The sequence below is a fragment of the Callionymus lyra genome, chromosome 10 (genome assembly GCF_982586985.1).
Source record: "Callionymus lyra chromosome 10, fCalLyr1.hap1.1, whole genome shotgun sequence".
Taxonomy (NCBI): domain Eukaryota; kingdom Metazoa; phylum Chordata; class Actinopteri; order Syngnathiformes; family Callionymidae; genus Callionymus; species Callionymus lyra.
The window spans coordinates 1,647,795-1,672,500 of NC_141827.1; the positions used below are offsets into that span (position 1 = coordinate 1,647,795).

The 24,706-nt window shown below is 38.3% G+C and overlaps 2 protein-coding genes and 1 pseudogene across 3 annotated transcripts in view; 2 read left to right on the forward strand and 1 right to left on the reverse strand.

The window, feature by feature from the left end:
* Positions 1 to 1,077: 1,077 nt before the first annotated feature.
* Positions 1,078 to 8,460, reverse strand: rae1 (ribonucleic acid export 1). 2 transcript variants are annotated; one of them, XM_087800530.1, is made up of 13 exons: positions 8,364 to 8,460; positions 7,702 to 7,805; positions 7,389 to 7,493; positions 7,236 to 7,328; positions 6,263 to 6,349; positions 6,116 to 6,202; positions 5,160 to 5,231; positions 4,993 to 5,100; positions 4,825 to 4,931; positions 4,691 to 4,766; positions 3,748 to 3,942; positions 3,598 to 3,683; positions 1,078 to 1,310 (listed from the first exon to the last, which is right to left on the reverse strand). In XM_087800530.1, coding segments are annotated over exons 2-13 (1,107 nt in total). In that variant the 5' UTR covers positions 7,792 to 7,805; positions 8,364 to 8,460; the 3' UTR covers positions 1,078 to 1,309. The 2 variants fall into 2 exon arrangements, with proteins under 2 accessions (XP_087656656.1, XP_087656655.1); XM_087800529.1 differs by lacking the exon at positions 1,078 to 1,310 and having other exon boundaries at positions 3,594 to 3,683.
* On the forward strand, positions 8,458 to 19,312 carry LOC148069867 (bone morphogenetic protein 7-like; annotated as a pseudogene).
* A 1,299-nt stretch (positions 19,313 to 20,611) lies between these two features.
* The window catches only part of LOC148069868 (dysbindin-like), a 23,317-nt gene continuing 19,222 nt past the window's right edge, over positions 20,612 to 24,706 (forward strand). The window contains exon 1 of the mRNA XM_087801106.1: positions 20,612 to 20,756. Within this exon, the coding sequence (XP_087657232.1) occupies positions 20,714 to 20,756 (43 nt within the window). The 5' untranslated portion in view covers positions 20,612 to 20,713. The remainder of the gene's footprint in view (positions 20,757 to 24,706) is intronic.

Below are 24,706 nucleotides of genomic sequence, written 5' to 3' on the forward strand. Positions count from 1 at the left end.
GCAAAAGTTTGGATTTTATTCACTCGTTAAACCTGATGAAGCGACAAAGATCGACGTGTGATTTTACACCGAACTACTTTGTCTCCGCAGCTGTTAATTCAACACACATTTATAATGAATTATTTTATTTTATTTACCTGTTCTAGCATCAGTTTAATTAAACTTGTTTAGAAAACAGTTGTTCAAACGTTACTAAATATTTATGATCAGGCAGAAGTCGTTTCATTTCTATATTCATAGGGCCCTCTGCTGGTAAAAAGAAGTACAACAAGTACTATAGAGTAAGATGTGAAAACAATGAGCCTTTTCTATTGATTAGATGTTGAAACAAACAAAGACTAGTATTAGTTTATTTTACTGACTTTTGTGAAGTTAATAAAACCTCTCATATTGTTAAATTAACTGTAAGTATGTATTGTTTTTTTACATGTCATGTTATGGTTTAGTTTGTGTATTATTTTAGTTTATTAATCTCTTTTTTTGTGTCATTCATATACTTTCATGTTTATATTCTGTAACGTCTCCACGACAAACACTGTGTTTAATACGCTGGCAATAAAAGTTCTGATTCTGATATTAGATTAAAAAACACTTTGAAAAATGAATATATATCATTTCAAATTAATACATTTTCACATCGAGTCAAAGTTGAAGAGAATATCATTTAAAAAACAATAAAGACAGTTTCTTAAAGTAAACCTCGTCGTGGACCATGTGAGGCGCAGAAGAGGGTCCAGACCACATGAGCAGGTCTAGCTGGGCTGCTAAGTACCGACGGTGACGCGACGCTCTAACGGCTTCAATAAAACAGCCTTTCATTCACACTCGCTGCTCCAGGACCGGCTTCTGTCTTCACACGTGTGCTTTGTTGACGGGTTCGTATCCTCCTGATAAACCCCCACGACTTCCACACCCTCACCAAAAGGACTTCCATTTGAATGTGGACCAGGTCTTTGATCTCAGGGTCCTTTCAACTGGGAGGCTCAGAGGTGGACAGCGCCCCCTGTCGGCTGAAGTGAGCAGACGCGACTGAAGCATTAGAAGTTTGTGATGAGAGAACAGAGTCTGGTTGGAAGATGATGGTTGACATGTGTTTGTTATTTATTTGACATCAAAGAACATTTACAAAGCTGAACCACAGAGTAACTGCCAATCAAAGTAAAAAATAAATGGTGTTGTCACGGAAACGATCGACCAACTGTCACCCAGCTTTGCATCAGAGCCGGCCGTTCCGATTGGTCCATGCACTGAACATGGTTGGTCCAGGAGTTCGAGTTCATCTCCAGCAAACGCAGGATCTTCACGACGATCTACAGGAAGGAGGAGGATTTGAACCATTGATTCAAGGTTTATAATCTTTTCAAACCTTCAACGACTTTAAGAACAAAATGCTTTAACAAGTGACTATAAAACATTAAACCTGAATCAGTTTGTCAAAGACCTGCTGATAAATCTGTCTTAACCTTCTTTAATTTAAAACATTTATGTTGTTTACAAAACTGGCAGAAAAGTTTCTGAGCTTTTAAAGGCACAAAAGAGTTGATGTTTTCGGTAAAAGCACATTTTTGTCGTCGAACTTAAACATGAATTTAACAAACGACGACATTTTAAAGCATCAAAATCAGACTTTGAATTTGAAAAAACATCAAATTTCAAGCAGTTATGCGTTTATTTTTTATTCAATGCATGAAAACATTAAGTTTTTAATTAAATGTGTTTAAAGAATTCCATTATAAAAAGTAATAGTAAATAAGTTAACTGTAAGAAAAGGTTATGTTGAAATCTTTCTTAAATTATTTTTAAATGCATTTTTTTCACTGGAGCTGCACGATATTGGAAATATGTGCGATATTAGATATTGTTGTCTTGAAGTGCGATATCGATATTAATGCGATCATTTTTTTCTTTCACCTAAAAATGTAGCCGCGAGTGCAGGAGCGAGTGCTGTAGTGAAGGTCCGGGGTTTAATGAAGGAAAACGATGATATTTCCCTTTCGTTTATTTCAGCACTTCTGTGTCGACATGATGGTAGAAAAATATCTCTTCTAACGCTCAGTCTCGCGGGACTTGCATGTGAAACTGAGCGACATCAGAGAGGAGCTGCCGGCGCATCGTGATATCACCAAATCAATAATAAATCCTTGTACACGCACACATAACACTTTATAAATGACGCTAACAACTTAGCTCGTTAGTATACGGTGAAGACGCACACATAACACTTTATAAATGATGCTAACAACTTAGCTCGTTAGCATACGGTGAAGACGCACACATAACACTTTATAAATGACGCTAACAACTTAGCTCGTTAGCATACGGTGAAGACGCACACATAACACTTTATAAATGACGCTAACAACTTAGCTTGTTAGCATAGTGTTGACTAGATCATAAGTTAGTATTACTTCACTGGATCACTAGAGTTTGACTAGATCATAAGTTAGTATTACTTCACTGGATCACTAGTGTTTGACTAGATCATAAGTTAGTATTACTTCACTGGATCACTAGTGTTTGACTAGATCATAAGTTAGTATTACTTCACTGGATCACTAGTGTTTGACTAGATCATAAGTTAGTATTACTTCACTGGATCACTAGTGTTTGACTAGATCATAAGTTAGTATTTCTTCACTGGATATACTGAGCTAAGTCAGCGCCGGAAGGACGTGTCACCATAGCAACCGAGTCTAACAAGCTGCGCCGCACAGTTCACAGACAGACGGAAAAAGTACAAATTGACAACTTTACAAAACGTGACACTGATTGGTCGAAGTGTGTATTTAAGAAATGCTTGATTTATACAATAAAAGATTATAATTTATCGCACATGTTTTCGATGCATATCACACGTGACAATATCGATATTTCTCCGATATATCGTGCAGCCCTAGTTTACACTGAATATTTTGACACACAAATGTATGTTTGCATTAAAAAATAGATTAAAAAAAAAACAGTTCTTGAGATGTGATCTTTGGGATTAAAAAGTCTGATGCTTTAAAACTGCAGTGTTAGAAATTCATATTCAAAGTTCATGAACTTCCATAAGAACCCACGTCTCACATAGAAGTATTTTCACACCCGTCTCTCCTCTCACTACCAGCCAGACACAACAGAAGAACATCCACAGACTGTGGACCTTCTGAAGTGTTGGCTAGAAAGCACATTAATTAAAGTAATAGTGCGTTTCTTATTTTGTCATAAAATATCCTACGCTCTTGAACGCATCATTCACGTGTGACAACGTAGCAGCTAAAGTTGAGACGTGGTGTTTCTTTCCCTCGACACCTCACATATGTAGAATTGTTTAATGCTGTTCTACGAACTCATGAAAAAGTGCCTAATGTCAGACGGTTTAGTCGTTCAGTCGAGCTAATGATGTGTCGATGCTAATGTTAGCCTAGCACGTGGGAGTTGATTTGTTGAGTCACATTAATATATTCTTAACACTTAAGGTATTAAAGTAAGGTAAGGTAAGGTAAAACTTTATTGATCCCTAGATAGAATATAGTTATGATGTGAGAACTGTTTTACTGATTGTTCACGTCTTATTATTTAAACCACAGAATAAATCCAACATCCGAATCTCACCATTTCTTGTTCCTGGGCTTCAGCTCCTCTGCAGCGTTCCTCAGGAAGATGTAGTTCTTCTTCTGGGGGTTGTAGTACTCGTGGCCCTGAGGATCAAACAGCTCGTGACCCGAGTGAACAGGACCAATTGAAACACCGGGTCTCGCTCACCTTGGACCAGTCGTAGCTGGAGGCGTACGCGAAGATGTTGCCGTTGTGGTTGAAGCAGCAGGCGGTGATGGGCTGGTCCAGCTGCTCCGACGTCTTCAGCTTGGTGCGAGCGTCTTTGTCCCAGAAGCTGAAGCGTCCGTCGGAGCCCACGGTGGACAGAGTGCCGTGGACGGGGTGGAAGGAGATGGCGTTGACCTGGTGGAGGAAGAAAGAAAGAAACCGAGCAGCTCGTCACCTTCTGTCCAAAACTAACATTTTTATGAACAATAAACCTTCAAACATGTTCAACATTCAGCATAAAAACATATTATAAAAATAAGTTTTTCTTAAATGAATATATAATAACGTGTACATTTTTTTAATAGTATTTCTCAACATGAATTACACATTTACACTGGAATATCAATTCACAGGAAATGAGCGAATAAACACCTAGAAAATACACAACAAATAACAAAAGGTGTCGTCTGTGTGTGTATGAAAATTATTTATTGCAAGACTATTTTCTAATTGCAGAGGCTGTATTAAAACCCTGGTTTTAATTCTGGGTCATAGTGACAAATGTGTTTGTAGTATCCCTTGTGTTGTCTTGACTCTGAAATAACACAAGAGTTAAAAAAGAAGAAACGCTTACACTGGATCTACAGTAGGGGGCGACATTTACATTTACAGTCACAGTTGCAAACCTGCTGACATAATCATTTACCGATGATTTAAGGTTTTTATTTTCATTTAAAGTTAAAGTAAAATATATATATTTTATTCATATCAATGCATTTATCAATTCCTCTCATTTCACCATAAATTGCAGTAAAGTTTTACATGTTAATGACTTCATATGTCGTAACAAATCACATTATTGGTGAATCAATAGTTTCCTCAACGTTCACAGTGTTACGCAGAGAAACTATATTTTCCATGAGAGCAAATCCAAGAATCTTACAGCATAGATGTCCTGTGGGGTCGTCGTGTTGGTTCCATTCGATCTGTGGCACTTGAAGGTGAAGTTGTCTTTGGCTCTGAAACACAAGGTCACGTTCGATCCCGAGTAAAGTCGCGTCTGGAGCAGAGACTCACGGGTTCGGAGGGTTGATGTAGTGGATGGCGACTCGGCCCTCGATGCTTCCCAGCGCGAAGCCGGTGGGCTTGTTCTGCTTGTCTTTGAAGATGGCGACACATCGGTGCTGCTCGACAGAAGACGGTCACGCACACGCTTGATTCTACGTCTCACGTCTAGATCCAAACCTGGTGCTTCAGGGGAGAGTCGATCCTGCGGAACTCCGAGGGCTGGTTCTCCAGCTGGTACACGATCAGACCCCTCTCAGCGGTGGCCACCACTGCCATGGGATAGACCTGCGTGACAGAAGTGTGTCGTCGCAGGTTCACGTCCAACATGTTGTGCTTCTACTCACCACATCTGCGCAGTAGCATCGCTCCGGCATCTGCAGAGACATCATGGGGTTTGGAGAGCGAGTGTCCCAGAACTGAGGTGTGAGGAAGACAGAGTTGTTACAAGTGAGTGTGTCACGAGAACTTCAACTATAAACTGATGGAAAACAAGGTTCAGGAAACTGATAATGTTTTGTTTGTCGACTCAAAGCTCAAGTTAATACAGATGTTTACGTTGATATACGATGAAGATTCTGGCGTTCAAGATAAGATAAGAACTAGGGTCGTCACAAGAATCAATACTTCGTTACCAATTCCATACCAGGACAAAGAAAATACGACAATACTGGCCATTTTTGGTAGCGCAAGTACCGAATACACGTGTTCTTGTCAGAACCGGCGGGCGAGGTTTATACGCGAGTGTCGGCGCTGAAGAAGAACCATTGAAAACAATAAACCTTGTGTCATCAATAAAACCTGCCAAAGTCACATTTGGAAATACTTTGGATTCGAGACAACGGACACGGAGCAAATATTAACCCTTTAAAAACCTGCAAACGTGTCTCTGAAGTTTGGAAACTGACGCTGTTACTGATGTTGACACCAGTGGATGATGTAAGAAAACAAATGATGTTTAAAGATAAGGATATGGAAGTTATACCGGATTATTTTGTTATTGTTCTCTGTCGATACTGTTTTATTAGTATGTTCTTTGTTTTTCATCTCTCCTTCATCATCTATTGTTTTGTGTTATAAAGAGAGCGTTGCTGTGAAACTGTTGCTATGACGTGTGCGTCCGTCTTCTCACATGATGAGCTGCATTACCAACTAAAGATCAATGAAATATTAAGGATTAAAATCACGTATGTATGGCAGACGGATGAAGAGGATCAACAGATCATTTGGTGATTCAACTATAAGTGACATTACTATCAGGCTAATGTATATCTGTACGACATGCTCGTGTAGTACGTGATACCTTCAGTGTTTTGTCCCAGCTGCCAGTCATCACGCAGCTGTAGTTGGGAGCTTTGATCCAGTGGATGGATTTGATTGGGCCGTCGTGCTGCAGCAGCAAACCAAGAGTCATTATAGTGACAGAGATGTTTGAAACACAAGAACAAACCTGTGCGATCTGCATGGCCTGGTTACTGTTGAGGTCCCACATCTTAGCAGTCTTGTCACACGACGCTGTGAAGACTTTACTGCCGTCCTGTTGAAAAGATACAAGTGAGTTTGTGATTGTTGTGTGAAGACATTTTTCTCTTTAGATCTTTATTACTACTTACACTTATACTACTATTACTACTACTACTACTGCGTTTAGCACTTACACATACTGTATACTACTTCTACTTAAACTACAAATTGTTGTTTCACTTTTACTAATAATTCTATTAATTTTACTACTTATACTTCTAATTCTTCTACTGCTTATACTACTTGTAATTATACTAATGCTTTTACAACTTACACTTATACTTATTCTACCTAAACTACAAATTGTTCTTTGACTTTTATTAATAATTCTACTAATTATTTTACTACTTATACTACTAATTAAACTACTGCTTATACTATACTACTACTACTGCCTTTACTACTTACACATTTACCACCAATACTACTGCTACTACTACCTTTACTACTTATACTTAAACCAATATTTGTTATTTTACTTTAACTAATAATTATACTATTGCTTTTACTACTTATACTTTTACTAATAATTATACTATTGCTTTTACTACTTCTACTACTGCTTCTACTACTTGTACTTACACTACTACTACTACTACTGCCTTTACTACTTATAATTACACTAATAGTTGATTAACTATTAATTCTTCTACTGCTTTTACTACTTTTACATGTACTACTAATTCTATTACTACTTATACTACTTAATTAACTTCGACTTCCATTTCAACTTTTCCCTTTTTTCTTTTTATTCCTTTTCTTCTTAACTTTTTTCAGTTCATTTCTACTTTTTCACATCAGTCTTTTTCCGAATTTGATAATTCCAACTTTTTTACACTCATTTCTACTTTGAATACTTTCAAGCGCTTCAGTTTACACATTCAATTTATGAGTCTCACATCGCTCCAGCACACGTCCAGCACAGGACCCGTGTGCATCTGTTGTGCTTTAGGGACCGTCTGTCCGTTGTCCTGCACCTCCCAGCATCGCACCTGGAGTCAGAGATGTTTCAGTGAAACGCGGTTCTTCGTGTAACTAAACATGAAACTCACATCATTGGCCCACGACCCTCCGATCAGGAAGTTTCCAGGCATGGTGGGGGGGCTGAAGGCTAGGCAGCTGATGCTGTCGTCTGGTGGTGATGTCACCTCCACATCCTGGAAGTAGAAGTCAGGTTAAGACATGGGAAATAAGTCTCACAATAACAATACAGAGCTTTAAATTATGGATCAAAGCAAGTATCTAACAAGACTTTTTCCAAAATCAAATCAGTGGTAGAGAATATATTAGAAAACTGATATATCATCATATTCATGTTACTGTATATACATTTGTGCAACTATTGACGTGTCTTTTAATTCCAACCTTCATGGGATTATGACTGTCTGTCGTCGTACTTCCAAACACTCCTGTCCCTCCTGTTCCAAACCCAGTGTTTGCACCGAATATGCTCATGGTGCATCAGGTTTCTGAAAGAGAAACACAGAGAATACAAATCATTGCCAATAATAAGATTTTAGAGCAGTTTCATCAGATCACATCGTCAGTTGCACTTTTGACGCTTTTTCACCGTGTTTATTAAGTATTATTATTTCTCTTGTATATTTTGTACATATTGTTTATACCTTTCTAGTTTTTGTTACAAATCCGGAGTCATCCACAACCACGAAAGATTCCACGTTTGTATAACAACATGTATTGGCGAATAAAACTGATCTTGAATCTTAAATATAGTTAAATTATGTATTTCAGTCAAACATTCTACATTACGGCTAAAATGAGGTTGAACGGCGTTTATTCCAACATGTCTTCTCACACATAAGGAACAAAGATAGTTACAAGTCAGAGTAATATTGCATTAAATGGAATTATTTGTTATTATTTTCACTTTTGCTCATGATAACGACACCGCAAGCTAACGTTAGCTCGTTACTACCGGTAGAAGCTAAACGATCGTGATTAAACAGACGCGGACAGTTTGTTAGTATTTGTTAGAGAACTATGGAAGTACTTGTTGGGGTACATACCGGGAATATGTTGATAAACAACAAATAACCAAACAGGGTGGAAAAGAAATTGACGACGCAAAAATGTGGCGCTTGTTTCTGGAGATGTCGCACGATGATGACGTCATGCTACCGGGTTCGACGCAGCATGCGTCTCAAAAATATTATTACGATAAATTATACTTAAAATAATTATATATAAAGAAACTATACACCAGCAGTTAAAATATTTTTTTTTTAATTTAATCAAGCAGGTTGTTACGTATAACGTTTAAATGTTAAATTATGAATCTTAATTACATTTCAATTGTGTTTAATTTATTATTTAATTACCATCAGATGTATGTGTTTTAAGAGTATGAGGCAATTTAACAGTCGCTGAAAAAGTTGGTTTTAAAAATATAAACCACTCAAATAAATGTCCTCAAACATATTGATACATTCTTGGTATATTTAAATAAGTCAGAAAGTTTTAGGGTTTTGTTTATAATTCTGGATTCTTTTCATTAACTCAAAACATTTTTTGAAGTTTGATTTTTTTTTACCACGAGACTCTCATTGGCTGCAGTTCTACCATCTGCCAATAAGTGTCACACTTTGCCTAAAGTTTAAACACACCTTGTAGTTTAATATATACGTGTATATATTAAAAAAAAAAAATCCCATTTAAGCCTTAAAATTCACGTTTCATATGATATGTTTCAACCGTTTTGGTGAAAATATTTTAAACAGACGAGAGGTATTTGTCGTGACGTCACCGGGATTTCCACCAATTCAAATGTATAGTTTCATACATTCTGAGCGTTAAAGACAAATACATTAAACTTATAGTTCCTCATTGTTGCTACAAATGTTTCATTACCTCCTCAATAAAGAGTGTTTTCTTGCTTTGTTGTCGTCCATTAACCCTCATTAAAACATCTGGAGTCCAGGACTGTGTTGTGATTATTCATGAGCAGTTGTTGACATACATGTCTCTTCATGAACCCCTGATCACCCTCCAGACCCCCAACAATGAGGGAGGGACTCAGTGGATCTTGATCCTCAGCCTGGACTACCTTTATTTAAGAAAACACAAAACAATTAAACTCACTATTTTCTTAAATGTTGTTAAAGATGACTTTTAATTGAAGTTTATTAGATTATTTTTGTTCAATGAGTTGCTCTGATCACGTCAACAGTCGCTACTGTTAAATTAAGATACGATTTAAATTAAACTATAGTTTTAAAAGATCACTGAGGTAGAAATACTTGTAAAAATGTGTCCAAACATCACCAAAGTGACATATTTCTGGCAGAATATTCTCCAAATATATATATTGTAGCGAAAAACTACTTGAAACTCGAGTGTTTGTGTTCAGTTAACTAGATTAAAATGTATGTATTTACGTGTAACTTCACTATTATTCCATCATTTAAAGGGTATACATGAGGACCCCCTCCCGCCCCCCTGAACACCCCTCGCCCCTCCCCTGACAGTGTCTCCATAAGAGCCTCAGCAGGAGCTGAAGAGCTTCAGAACATCTCGTCCAAGACTTTCCTTCAAGTCACTCTCAAAACCAGATATTTCCGGTCTCACCTGGACTCAGGTGACTCAGGTGAGGATGCCAGGCCTGGGCTCGACGCTGACGCTGCTCTCCTGGATCTCCTGCGTCTCCTCCTCGCAGATCTTCTCCAACATCTCGCAGGAGAACGAGGTCCGCTCGAGCTTCATCCAGCGGCGCCTGCGCAGTCAGGAGCGGCGAGAGATGCAGCGAGAGATCCTGTCGGTCCTGGGTCTGCCTCAGCGGCCCCGACCCCAGACCCGGCACCCCCCCGTCTTCATGCTGGACCTCTACAACCAGGTCTCCACGGAGACCCCCGGACTGTCCTACTACAGACCCCCCAGCCGCGCCTCCCCCATGGTGACCCCGCAGGACACGCGCTTCTTGGATGACGCGGACATGGTGATGAGTTTCGTTAATCTGGGTGAGTCTTCAGAATATAATGAGTCACACTAGTGAGTTGGGTTTAATCTTAACTAACCAGCAGCGTTTATGTTCAACGATCAACTTGATTTGTTCCATTAAACCTGAGAATCGGTTTAAGAAATGGATTTTAAATTCAAATATGATTTGACAAAATCGCGATAATACAGAAGCTGGTGCAAAACAGTTGTTCATTTGATTTACTACGTTCTACTTAAAGAGCAAAATAAATCAAATAAATCAGAATTAATCATGTTTAAAACATAAGTTGATTCGTTCATTCATGAAATAATGATCATTTGTAACAAAACATCAAATAAAATTAAATATTGATTTAAAAGTAAAGAAAAGCCTTCAAACACAAACGTTATATCTAAAACTACATCACAAGTATTGTGAAGCTGCTACACACATGTGTGTGTTCACGACAAGACTCGGGGTCACGACAAGACTCGGGGTCACGACAAGACTCGGGGTCATGACAAGACTCTGGTTCGCCATTGAGTTTACAGGAGTCGGATCTTTGTTTCTCTTGATCCGACGGCGGCTCTGATATCATTACGGCGGGAGCGTAGACGACGTGGTGCCTGTTATCAGGGCGGGGGTCTCTTCTCAGCAGCCACCGGCCCCGGGGCCCCTGGATTGGTCACTTATGCAGAAGTCTCTGTGGGACCTTGTTTGTCGACATGTAACAAACAAAACATCAGGAAAAACTATTCTTCATTCTAGATGTATCTCTTAATATCCGTATCATTTTGCTCTGCCGAGTTAGCAACTTCTGTCTGGTTTGTTCAAGGTTTCTGCCGACAACTATGCCTGAGTTCTTCCAAGTCACTGGAGGTTTTGTTTCCACTTCAATGATTTCATGTTTATTCTTTGCACTTTTTGCTAAACATTTTGTAAATATTTTGATCTTTATAAATCATCCACTTAAAGTACAAAAAAAGTTGATATGTTGCAGTGCATTATGGGTTCTAGGGAGTCAATATACAGAGAAAAACAACAATTATGTAAAAGTAAGTAAGTCATTTTTTTTAAATATCTATATCTATTTAGAAAAAAACGAAAGAAATACTTGCTCTTTTATATATTTTTTGTTGTTGTTTTGTTCCTGGACGTCATTAAAGTACAAAACAAGTTGCAGTGCATTATGGGATGTATGGCATCATTATGCAGACAAATATACATATTTTTAATGAAACAGAATAAAACATGTGGGATTTTTATTTAAGCAGCATTTGAAACAATTAAAATACTTGTATTAATTGAATATAAATGTGATTGAACGACTTTTGGTGTAAACTATGAATAATAAAAATGTAATTAAAATTAATAAGCCTTTAAATCTCCAATAAATTCAGAGTAAAAAATGTGTTGCCGCTCGTACAGTATGTTTTGTTGTCCAGGTGCAAAAGTAAGTGTTGAGCAAAAACACAAACTATTTATGAGTTAATTGCATGAAATGCTTAGATTTCCATCCCCAGTTTACACAACACCTTTAATTCTTCTCGTAAACAAACACGAAACATTTGGACTCGAGGTTTTTAACAAGCGCAGCGTGAAGTTGAAAAAAGTTTTCCTGCCTAATGAGATCTGGAAACACTGAGCGCCGGAGCCGATCCACATCTGAAGCCTTGATTATGAGGAAAAACACACGATGAGTGTTTATTAAGAGTCGCGGCCCGTCGTTGCGACTGCGTCCCGGTGGTCCTGGTGGTCCTGGTGGTCCTGGTGGTCCTGGTGGTCCCGGTGATCACTTCAAGACCAGGATTACGGCCCAGAGACCGGAGCTCCCAGGGTGAGCCTGAGCTACCGTAGCGGATCACGACTTTAAACAAGTCTTTGTGGCGCTCCAGCCTCTCGGGTTTGTTTGTCGGACACATGTCGCTGCGTGTGTGTAACTGACTCACACACTTGTGTCTTTGTCACGCAACACCATCCTAGAGTCTGTTTCTATTCAACACGTATGACTGGTCGTGATTTAAAAACCACCAACTTTCCTTCCACGGATCAAGTCAAACAAAACTTTATTTAAAAATATGACTTTCCTGTCGTGGAACCTTGAGAGAAGAATATTTGATCATTTACTCAAAATAAACTTGTGAAAAACACAAGTTTAATCAACAAAACATTTTTTTAATGAATCATCATCTTTATAAACTGAAAATATACAAGTTACTAATGACTCTGTGTGACCAAACCTTTCCAGGGTGTCCCTAGTCGAAGCCTATTGTTGAAGTGAATCAAATCTAATGAAAGAAATGGAGATAAAAATATAAAAAGAAACATTTGAAAAAAAACAATATTTAATTAATACTTATAATATAACAAAATAACTAGACCTCAGGAGGACAAAGGACGAGATAAATATATATTTGAAAAAAAAAGCCTTGGACTCTAAAAAGCAAGATTTCCGTAAACGTCGTTAACGTATAAAAAAAGGTTTAATTGTTGCAGTGCATTATGGGATGTAGGGTGTCTTCATACAGACAAAAAATAATATAGTTTACTATAATAGTAATGACGTTAAAGGATGGGATTCAGAAGTTTAAAAAATGAGAAGGAATTACAAGATGTATTTGATTTGAAGTATTTGTCGTCATGAAGAAGAAAAACTTTATAAACTTACTTATAAAATTATGACAAATTTTGTCCTTTTTTTATAATTACCCCCCAAAAAATGTGGGATTTTTTTTTACCAGGATTTGTAAACAATTAAAAACAATTTTATTAATTGAATATAAACATGATTTAACAACTTTTTAAATTGTTATATTATATATATACAAAATATACAAAAATATATATACAGTATGTATATGTCATTGAGCCTAACATCAATTTTAAAATATCCAATATTTTCCTCTTTTCAATGTAAATGCTCAGTAAAAATCTAACGTTACTCTTACAGTCTGTTATGTTTTCAGGTGTAAAAATGAAGATTGAAAAAAACACCTGACATTAACTCAAACACACCAACAAACAAGAAAAGCTAACAAGGGATCATTAAGGTCAAGATAAAAACTAAAACACAGCCTAAAAGCGTTAAAAAGCTGAACGCTGCTGATAAAAACCAAACTATTTGTTTTACGGCGTCTCTAAAGTAACATTTTCGTCCATTAAAGCGACTCTTCGGATGATTATAAACTTCTTTTACAGCCACGTAACTCACCCTGACGACCAGTGGTTCACACACGACGAGTTTGTTCTGTTAATGCGAAGGTGATTATTCCTGACCCGAGAACATCTGCTGATCCCGGCCGCGGAGAAACAATCGTACGAGTCAATTAGAAGCTCCGGGACGTCAGTAAATGAGCTGCAGCAGCAGATGTTGATTAAAGTCGCTGAGAAATGCTGGTCCGTGCGTGAATGAAGGGTTTAGTCATGGAAGGAACGCGATCTTAACTCCTGGTGTGACGCGTGGAGGTCAGATGGACGAGGTAAGTACAACCTTAACCGAACAACCTTGTTCTCGCAAACAAGATGTTGGAAAACTTCTCCATATTTATCGTAACTTATCCTTTACGTGTCTTTTTATTTGTTAAAAAAAATCGTACAAATATTTTCACTGACGTATCATAATTGTAACGAGGGGGTCGTTAAGGGGTCAAGTGTCAACATGAACTTGAAGTAAAAGATTTCCGTCAACGACATTAAAGTATAAAACAGGTTTAATTGTTATTAATTATAGGATGTATGCTGTCATTATACAGACATAATAATGACAAAATCATGTTGTTTACTAATACTTAGTATTGTTAATTAAAAATACTTAATTGAATATAAATGTGTTTTATCAACTTTTTTAAGTGCTGTTCGGAAACTATGTGTATTTTGCTTTTTAACGTCGAACAAAGGGATTTTTAAAGTTTATTTATTCAGATGTTAGACAAGTGTATCTACAGAAGGTGTGACTCTCATGAGGTCAAAGGTCATGAAGAAACTAAAAAACTTTTTGTATTAATTCTACTTTTAATGAAAAGTCTCTAACTTTGACTATATAGGGGTTCTATTGTTGGTCGTTTTATTGAATATAAAAAGTATTTGGAGAAAAAAAAAGCGATCCGCTTGTGTATTTCTTGCCTGACGGCCCCTCACAGGTATTGAAAGTGGCCCCTAAGGGAACTTTATTGCCAAACACTGGTCTGAAGGTTTTTTAATTCGAAACAAAGATTTAACAAGTCAGTGACGCTCGTTAGGTCAAGTTTATTATTGTCAAAAGTTCACTTAATGTTGGTTGTTTTGTTCACGCTGCTTTATTTTGAACGTTTTTATCTGTAGGACTTTTATTATCAAAAGAAATCCACGTTAATTCAGTCCGTGGTGCCTTCAATGACACCATGTGACCCACAAGAGTTTTAAACAAGTAACAGGTTTGAAACTTTGTATTAACATGAGTGTGTGTTGATACGACGTGTACCACGATACAAGATGTGTTTTTGAACATGTGGTTTAAAAGTCTGGAGCGATTGTTGTCGATTTCTGCTCTAAATGTTGTGAATCATTTCACGCCTTCATCCCTGAAAGAAAACACAAGAGAAAACATCTTTGATTCAAATCCCTTCAATAAATTCAGCTCAGCCTCGAGTCGTTGCTGATCTCAGAGGAAACAAATGTTACATTTATCACTTGATACTTTTATTGGAGAGATTAAAGAGAATAATCAATCTTTTCCTGCTCACTACTGTGGTCCCTGAACGCACCTCGACTGCAGCGTCAGGAGTGAAGTGTTGAAATACCTCCCAGGGGGGTCTGCGTATCTGAGTCCGATCTCTGAGGCTAATGGTCCTGAACGTAAACACGAGTCTCGCGAGCAATTATTGCTTTCGTAAAAATACCCCCGTCTTCCTCTCCAGCGTTTAATTAAACAAACGAGCGGCGAGAGCCAGAACTTTACGACGAGTGGGCGCTTCAGAGTGTTGTGGGTCTGCGTGGGTGACTCGAGTCCATGATGTCACGAGCCGGATGTGTTTAGGGACCCCCCTCTGTGACCGCCCCCCCGAAGGCTCCAGGAAGCGTCTGTGGGGCCACAGGGACCTGAGGGGCCACAGGGACCTGCATCAACTGTCTCGAGCCGAGGAATCGAAGACTAGGTTCTGAGCGACATGCGGACCTAAAGGCAGCTGCGGTTTTCCGGCCAAGCGTCTTTACTGGGCTTTTCTTGTGGTCAACACATGTGTGGGATTCGAACCAGCAGCCAAAACCAGCAGCGAGTGTGTTTTTTATCAGCCGCACTGGCATGAGCGGCGGCACCAGCTCACACTTGAGATCAATGACATTCTTGCTACAAACACACATCAAATGCTCTTTGAGCTTCAGCGTCACTAAAAATACCTTCTAAAAAAACCTTCTCTCCCGACAGTGGACCAGGACCAGGACCAGGACCTGGTGATCCGCCACCGCCGGACCGAGTTCCGCTTCGACCTCTCGCGGATCCCGGACGGGCAGCTGGTCACCGCCGCCGAGTTCAAGGTCTACAAGGACTTCCTGCCGGGACGCCACGAGAACCAGACCTTCAGGGTCAGTTTGTACCAAGTCCTGCAGCAGCAACACTCCAGGTACGAAGCTGAGGCCATATGGTCCTCAAGGTCACACAGATTAGAATGTTCTTTGTTTGCAAGATGGATGATGATCTATTCATCCTTCCATCTATTCATCCTTCCATCTATTCATCCATCTATTTGTCCATCCATCCATCCTTCCATCCATCCATCCATCCATCCATCCATCCATCCATCCATCCATCCATCCATCCATCCATCCATCCATCCATCCATCCATCCATCCATCCATCCATCTATCTATCCATCCATTCATTCATTCATCCATTCATCCATTCATCCATTCATCCTTCCATCCATCCATCCATCCATCCATCCATCCATCCATCCATCCATCCATCCATCCATCCATCCATCCATCCATCCATCCATCCATCCATCCATCCATCCATCCATCCATCCATCCATCCATCCATCCATCCATCCATCCATCCATCCATCCATCCATCCATCCATCCATCCATCCATCCATCCATCCATCCATCCATCTATTCATCCTTCCATCTGTTCATCCATCCATCCTTCCATCCATCCATTAAGTCAACCATCCATTCATCCATCTATCTATTAATTCATCCATCCATCCATCCATTCGTTTCATTTATTTATCTCATTTGAAATAGAATATTTTCGGGGCACAGCTGTCAATCATCATTTTACATCGATTGATTCAAGGACATAAGATGTCAATCAGGAGGAGGCCACGGGGCAAACCCAGGAGACGATGAGTTTCAAGTCTGACTCTAATGTAAAACTTTATTAATTCAAGGTCTATTACCGCCCACACCTCTCATACTCCCATGATGCACTGCAGACATGAAGGTGTGAGAAATGAATGTCTTGTTGTTGCTTCTCGTGTTTATGTAGCGAAGCTGTAATTACTGGAGCTCCACGTAAGTGTTTCAAAACAGAAGGAAGTAGTTTCTCAGCTGCAGAGGTCAAGGTCACTCGTCAGGAGCTGCACGTGTAGACATTAGTGTCAATCACCAGCGGAGAAGGTTTACTTGGACTGGAGCTGCAGATCCTCCGAGACCAGCACTGACCACACCTTCGTCCAAACACTCGTGAACACCTTCTCGTCCGAGTGTGTGTCGCCACGACGACGACGACGACAATAAAGTCGTACGATTGTCGTTCAACAGATCAAGACCTTTTTCAACCAGACCTTAGAAACATGATCCATCGTTACTATAACTTTTGTCAATTTCTGATAATTAACAGGAAATATAGAAGTTAATAAAGATGAACTTTGATGAAAACTAACTTCTCTCCATTAAACAAAAAACATGAGAGAAATAATTAACTATTAATAATGTCTCTGTTAAAGAAAAATATATGTACTAGTATTAATATCATCCTCATTACTCAGTAAGAAAATACTGTTGAGTTTTAAACTGTTACCAATTCTAAAGTATAAGTGAATATATTTGTAATTAATTATGTTTTTTACACATAGAATTTGATATTTTAACTTCAATATATATGAAATACATTTTCTAAAATCTTTAGTTTTTCATGTATAGTCTTTTAAATTCAATATATAAACGTTGCTTTAATAATAATATAAAAATGTAAAGTTTTAACCATGTTAATAATGTTTATTTATGTTCACTGTAACATTTGTCACTGGAACAAACGTCATGTTTCATTAGTTTAGCATCTCAACAGGATCTTCTCGTAAACACTGTTGACGAAGATGTTTTCTTCACGCGTCACTTCCTTCCATCTCATGCGTGTCTTAAACCTCAGGGACCTGGAGCTGCTGCTGCTGGACCAGAGGCAGGTCTGGGCGGCCGAGGAGGGCTGGCTGGTGTTCGACCTGACGGAGACCAGTAACCTGTGGGTGCTGGACCCGGAGCAGAACCTGGGCCTCCAGCTGGTCGTGGAGGAGCCTTACGGTCGGTTCAGTTAGAAGATGTTCTCTGGTCATTCAAGTTAGAGTCGTTAAATAATATAGACTATACTTCCAGGTCAGAGGATGGACCCTCGACTGGCCGGGCTCCTGAGGGCCAGCGGGCCCCTCAACAAGCAGCCCTTCCTGGTGGTCTTCTTCAAGGCCAACGAGGTGCGGTTCCGGAACATCCGCTCGGCTCACGAACGCAGGGGCAGGAACCGCTCGAAGCCCCAGAGGACGGTTCACGACGCCATGAAGGCGGTGGAGGCGGCAGGTGAGACTTTGTAAAAAACTTTATTAAAACGATTCTCTGACACGAACGTCTTCACAGAGAGTCTCGGCATCTCCAGGGAAGGATGTAAGAAACACGAGTTGTACGTGAGCTTCAGAGATCTGGGATGGCAGGTTCGTGAAGTCCATCAGTGACGTCAGAGATTAACGATCATTTTTTTATTGTTAATTTTTATGTTTTGGGCTTTTTTAAGCTTTTTTTGTTGAATAATTACATTTCATAGTTTCTATATAATTTTATTTATTTTAATTTTATAAAAATTAGATGTATTTGTATTTTGTATTATAGGAATTAGAAAAGGAAATTGTGTGAAAAAAAATAAAAATATTTTTTACTTGAATTAATAAAAACAAACGAAAAAAGAGTAAATATTTCAACAAACAAACAAATAAACAACAAGCAAATACAAACGTTTAATATGGAAATGATTGAATTCAGGTATTTTTGGAAAAATAAATAATAAAAGTACAAAAATTACATAAAATAATGAAAAGTATCATCATTTAAAATGTTTATTTAATTCAATAATTTTCTGTCTCTTAAACCCTTTGGTTGAATTTAATGTTCATTTAGTTTTTTATTGAACTATTGTTTTTTTAAGCTATTTCTTAAAAGGTTGAATTTGTTTTAATATTGAATTTAAAACTCTATCAATTTCCTTTTTCTTTTTATACTATTAGTATTAGAAAATTAAAATCTGTGTAAAAAAAACTGAATTTTTTTTTTTGAATTAATAAAAAAATAAAAAAATTCACTTCCATATTCACATGTATTTAGTTATAAATAGTTATATTTAATTCAGTTATTCAATAAAAACAAACCTTTTCATATGGAAATGATTGTGAAAAAACAAATACAAACAAACAAACAAAGACGACATGAAACAAAGTATGATTGAATATTGAATCTTCTCATCTTCACATATGTTCCCTCAGGACTGGATCATCGCTCCAGAAGGTTACGCTGCGTATTACTGCGACGGCGAGTGTGCGTTTCCTCTCAACTCCTACATGAACGCCACCAACCACGCCATCGTCCAGACCCTGGTAGGTGCGACCTTTGACCTCCTCCTCGCAGGAGTGGCTTCATGTCCGACTGTCCCTCAGGTTCACTTCATCAACCCGGAGACGGTTCCGAAGCCGTGCTGCGCCCCGACCCAGCTGCACGGGATCTCGGTTCTTTACTTCGACGACAGCTCCAACGTCATCCTCAAGAAGTATCGCAACATGGTGGTCCGATCCTGCGGCTGCCACTGACCACTGCCGGGACCCGAGGGACCAGAACGAACCAGAGAAGCAGCGTCTGAAGGTCGAGGCTGCGACGCTGAAGGTCACCGACCTGCACAGCAGGGTCACGAACACCTGGAGCAGAAACACCTCTAGAGGAGAAGAGACGACGTTTGAAGAGACGACGAGTCTTCAACGAGTCAGAGACTGAACAACTGAACACTCGAAGAAGGAAAGAAGGAAAGAAGGAAAGAAGGAAAGAAGGAAAGAAGGAAAGAAGGAAAGAAGGAAAGAAGGAAAGAAGGAAAGAAGGAAAGAAGGAAAGATGGAATTCTTTGAATACTTTATTTGTAAATGTTTGTTGCACCAGAGAATAATGTTTATACTCGAGTTTATATCCAACGTGCTTCAGACAGGATATGATGTCACAGATGTGACCGAAGGGAAAATAATTAAAAACAGTTTTTATTTTAAGAAACTTTTGTCGAGTCTCTCTGGAATTCTTAATGTTTGAAAATACTTTGACATAAAAGTCAACATTAAAACACAACGAGCTGAAAAACTATTAACTTTAACGATGGATTATTTTATTTACATGTTTTTGAAAGTTAAAGCATGTGATACCGATGTTGTCCACCAGGCGGAGGTAAATGATACAGATCGTGTCAGTAACTCCATAGCAACAATAAATCTATAATAATAATAATAATGTCTATTTATATAGCGCCTTTCTAGACCAGGGTCACAAAGCGCTTTGACAGCCATATAGATAGAGATATAGAGATATATACTATTTATTAAATTATTAAAAACATATTCACCAATAAAGACAGTATTTATTTAAATTGTTAAAAAAAAAATCTAATAAAAAACAAGTTTCTACTTATATATACTTCATATATACATCTCTCTCTCTCTCTCTTTCTCTCTCTCTCTCTCTCGCTCTCTCTCTTTCTCTCTCTTTCTCTTTCTCTCTCTCTCTCTCTCTCTCCCCCTCTCCCTCTCTCTCTCTCTTTCTCTCTCTCCCTCTCTCTCTTTCTCTCTCTCCCTCTCTCTCTTTCTCTCTCTCTCTCTCTCCCTCTCTCTCTTTCTCTCTCTCTCTCTCTCCCTCTCTCTCTCTCTCTCTTTCTCTCTCTCCCTCTCTCTCTCTCCCTCCCTCTCTTTCTCTCTCTCCCTCTCTCTCTTTCTCTCTCTCCCTCTCTCTCTCTCTCTCTCCCTCTCTCCCTCGTGGCTCCTCCCCCTCTCTCTGATTGGTCAGCTCCTGCTCTTCCCAGCAGCTCAAACTTTCCTCCTCCAGTTGAAGACAGAAGTGAGAGACTCGACATCCTTTGAGTGACACTTCCTGAGGACGTGAGATGATTGACAGCTCGTCGTGAGGAAGCTCTGATCTGACGTCACTGGACTGATTTTGAGGTTATCTTTGGATCGACCATGACTTCATCTTCAGCCAACATTCATAGCAAACGAGTGACTGGTGAGATCTTCTGTTGTTGTTGTTGTTGTTGTTGTAGAAGAAACAAAGATGAAATGAGAGAACAATAAAATCCTATAGAAGAACTTACATTCACTCAAAATACTTGTTTCAATCTCTTATTTACAGAAAGCCAATGTTATTTTTTAAGAAACTTGAGTTTTTTTTTGTGAAAACAAACACCAAAAATTTGAAATACAAACAATACATGCAAATATTTCATATTAATCTTCACTAAATTATCTTAAATATATTTCTCTTAGTGTCAATATCTGCAAAATGTGTTTGTAAACATTCACGTTGTAGTTTTGTTTTTGTTGTTCTTCAGGGCTTGTTTACAGCTTGTGTTTGTTAGCTTCATTAGCTTTGTTAGCTGAGGCTGCTGGTCACGTATATACATTAAAGCAATGTTATTTTTCAAACAAACTAGAGTTTTTTGTGTAAAAACAAACACCAAACAAATAGAAATACAAACAATAAATGCAAATATTAAATATTTATCTTCACTAAATTATCTAAAATACATTTCTCTAAATGTCAATATCTGCAAAATGTGTGCGTAAACATTCACGTTGTGTTTTTTTTGTTGTTGTTCTTCATGGCTTGTTTATACCTTGTGTTTGTTGTTGTTTGTTAGCTTCATTAGCACGTTAGCTGATGTTGCTGGTCGCGCTTGAATAGAAAAACTATTGAATTTAATTTCAGATTTAATTTATGGATTTGTTTTCCTGGTTCTTTGTCGACTTGAATTGTGTCGCACACAAGCCTCCACCTCTGATGTTAGCACGTTAGCACGTTAGCCATCAGTGGTCCATCCTACTTGGGACGCCATTTGTCACTGAGAACCACGGACCAAGCTTTAGAAAATGAACACGTTTTTAATTTGAAATGTATCAAAATGAAAAAAACATTTAGAATTTAGAACATTTGTTTTTAATTAATGAATTAAAATACCAAACTCTGTATCCTTTTTTTCTTGAAAATAATTAAAAATGTTTAATTTAATTATTAAATCAAAGTCAACCTTATATGTACCAATATACAAATAATTGAATTAAATTATTAGAAAATAACTATTTATTACTAAAATAAACATCAACATTTCAGTAGAAAAAGGTAAAATTACAACCTTTTTATATTGAATTTCAATTTATCTCAGGGTCAAAGTGACCCGAAGACACAATCCCTTGTGTTGTCTCTGGGTCAAGATCAACAACAGCAAGTGTATTTATGGAAGCCAGGTAGGCCGTTGACCTTTGACCCAGAGACGAGACAAGGGTTGCGACGAACGTAAAAGTGTAGAAACCATGTGTGGTTGAGTGAAGGCGTGTTTGTTTGCACACAAGTGTTGAAGTAACTCTGAGTCTGTTGTGTCGAAGGATCTTCTAGAACGTGTCGGGAATGTTGGACTCATGGTGTGAGTCACGTCCGGTGAACGGGTCACTCTCGGGGCCCGGATCAGGGACACGCCAGACAAAACCTTCTTAGTCGGAACCAGATTAACAGACGACCCACAAACACACCGACCTTGACACACACTCAGTCAGACCCGTGACCCCCAGGAAGTCCCTCAGCTGTTGCCCCCCGTAAAACCCCTGACAGGACCTTCTCATGGGGTCGAGACCCTGGTGTTTCTGTGGAGTCCAGAAGGAGGTGGAACCACTGCTGGTTCAGTTGGACTTGACCTAGATTCCAGGCTAATTCCCTCAGAGAGCAAATTAGATCCTTAATCCAACCAAATCCTTTCATGTTGCTCTTTCTAATCAGGCTTGAAGGATTCTCACACTCTAGTCCTGGACGGGGATTTGAAATCTCTGTGGGAATATTTGAAAAATATTAATTACTGGAGTCTTAACTTAAACATTTATCTCTCATTAGCATGAATTAAAAACATGTTTCAGTCACTAATCCATTCACTGGTTCTTTGTTCTCAGTACAAGTGAAACAAATATCAATAAACTTAAATATCGTTTTTTTCACAATACGGTATCAATATGTATTTTTAATTATTTTTTATCACATTTTTATTCTATTACAGTTATTTTATGGTTTGTATTTGTATTTTCAATTTTTGATTAACAATTCAATATTCACAGAAGTTGATCCATTTGTTGTTTAACAATTAAACTCCTTGCCTCTAGATGGCAGCAGTCATCATGTCCTCTGCAACTGAAGGAAGAATGAGGCGATGACTGAGGACGAGAGGATACAGTGAGTCCAGCAGCTTTTAAAGCTGATGTTTGGACATATTTTGGTTTGAAAACAAATTAAAGCAGTAAAAATATGTCCAAACATCAGCTTTAAAAGCTGCTGGACTCACTGTATCCTCTCGTCCTCAGTCATTATTCTTATCTCACGGTATATCATTCTTTCTTCAGCTGTGAAGGACGTAATGACTACTTTAAATTTAATTTCAACCCCAAAATAATGAACACTGTGAATATTTGCATGTTAATAGTAATACAAATAAAAATCGAATTATTGTATTTTAAACAAACTTTATTAAAATATAAACCATAAAATAAATATTATAAAACATAGATTTAAAGCCACAACACAAAGGAAAGAAAATATACAACAATAACATTAATACAATTTAACATCGATACAGTATCCTGAAAAATGTACTGTAATATTTAAGTGTATCAATATTTCCTTATACCTCTAGTGTGTACTGCATTACTTTCACTCAAATGGTGTCAGAAGTGGGATGATCATTAGAACTTCAAGGGATTTTAAGGGTTAAATCATTTAAAACCTAATTATTTTTTAAACTAAAATGTTCTACGTTAAACTATTGACTCAAATATACGCTTGAATTTAAAAAAAGACGAAATATGTCGATCGATGTCACTTCGTCTCTCAGAGGAGACTCGAGTTTTTATCCGGTACCTGGACGATGATGGGAACCGACCCGTGTCAGCTGGTCCCTGTGTTTAGAGGTCAGGAGGTCAGCCGACCCACAATCGCTGCTATTGTGGTTCTGGGAAACGAGGGGTCACACTCCTCTCATTGTTGACGGTGCTGGACTCGGCTTTGTCCCGCACCGACCCAGAAAGACACACAAACTCACAACCGTCATCAATAATTCACTCAACGTGGCAACCAGAGCTTGAAAGACCCTTTTTTGTGAGTCGGACCACGAGACCAGATTTGTTTGTGCGACTATTCTTAGCTTCAGTCAGATCTGCTGAATAATGAACACGTCTAATGGAAAGATCTGGTGAGAGTTAAGAGGTTTATTGTGTCGTCCACTCGACCAGTTATTAACTAGTAGTTACAGTCTGAGCAAGAACGAGCTGCTTTATTACCCAGTTAAACTAGTGAGTAAGTAATAGTTATTAGTAAAGATGTTTCTAGACCAGGGTCACAAAGCGCTTGAACCATCAAAAACAATACACAGTTAAAATATATACTTAAAAAGATCACGACAACATGGAGACAAACACAACAGCAACAAGAAAGTTAAGATTAAAATCTCAAATAAAAGTGTCTTGAGATGTTTCTTGAAGGAGTCAGTAGATCATCAAACACACATGTTTCTTGAAGGAGTCAGTAGATCATCAAACACAGATGTTTCTTGAAGGAGTCAGTAGATCATCAAACACAGATGTTTCTTGAAGGAGTCAGTAGATCATCAAACACAGATGTTTCTTGAAGGAGTCAGTAGATCATTAAACACAGATGTTTCTTGAAGGAGTCAGTAGATCATCAAACACAGATGTTTCTTGAAGGAGTCAGTAGATCATCAAACACATGTTTCTTGAAGGAGTCAGTAGATCATCAAACACAGATGTTTCTTGAAGGAGTCAGTAGATCATCAAACACATGTTTCTAGAAGGAGTCAGTAGATCATCAAACACAGATGTTTCTTGAAGGAGTCAGTAGATCATCAAACACAGATGTTTCTTGAAGGAGTCAGTAGATCATCAAACACAGATGTTTCTTGAAGG

Bases quoted from the DNA above. Each gene is read 5' to 3' on its own strand.
- rae1 (XM_087800529.1), bottom strand. From the start codon at position 7,791: ATGAGCATATTCGGTGCAAACACTGGGTTTGGAACAGGAGGGACAGGA. The intron at 6,350-7,235 runs GTGAGACTCATA...TCTTTTCAACAG, and splicing joins TGGACGTGTGCTGGAGCGAT to GACGGCAGTAAAGTCTTCAC. The intron at 5,232-6,115 runs GTATCACGTACT...CTCACACCTCAG, and splicing joins GCTGGGACAAAACACTGAAG to TTCTGGGACACTCGCTCTCC.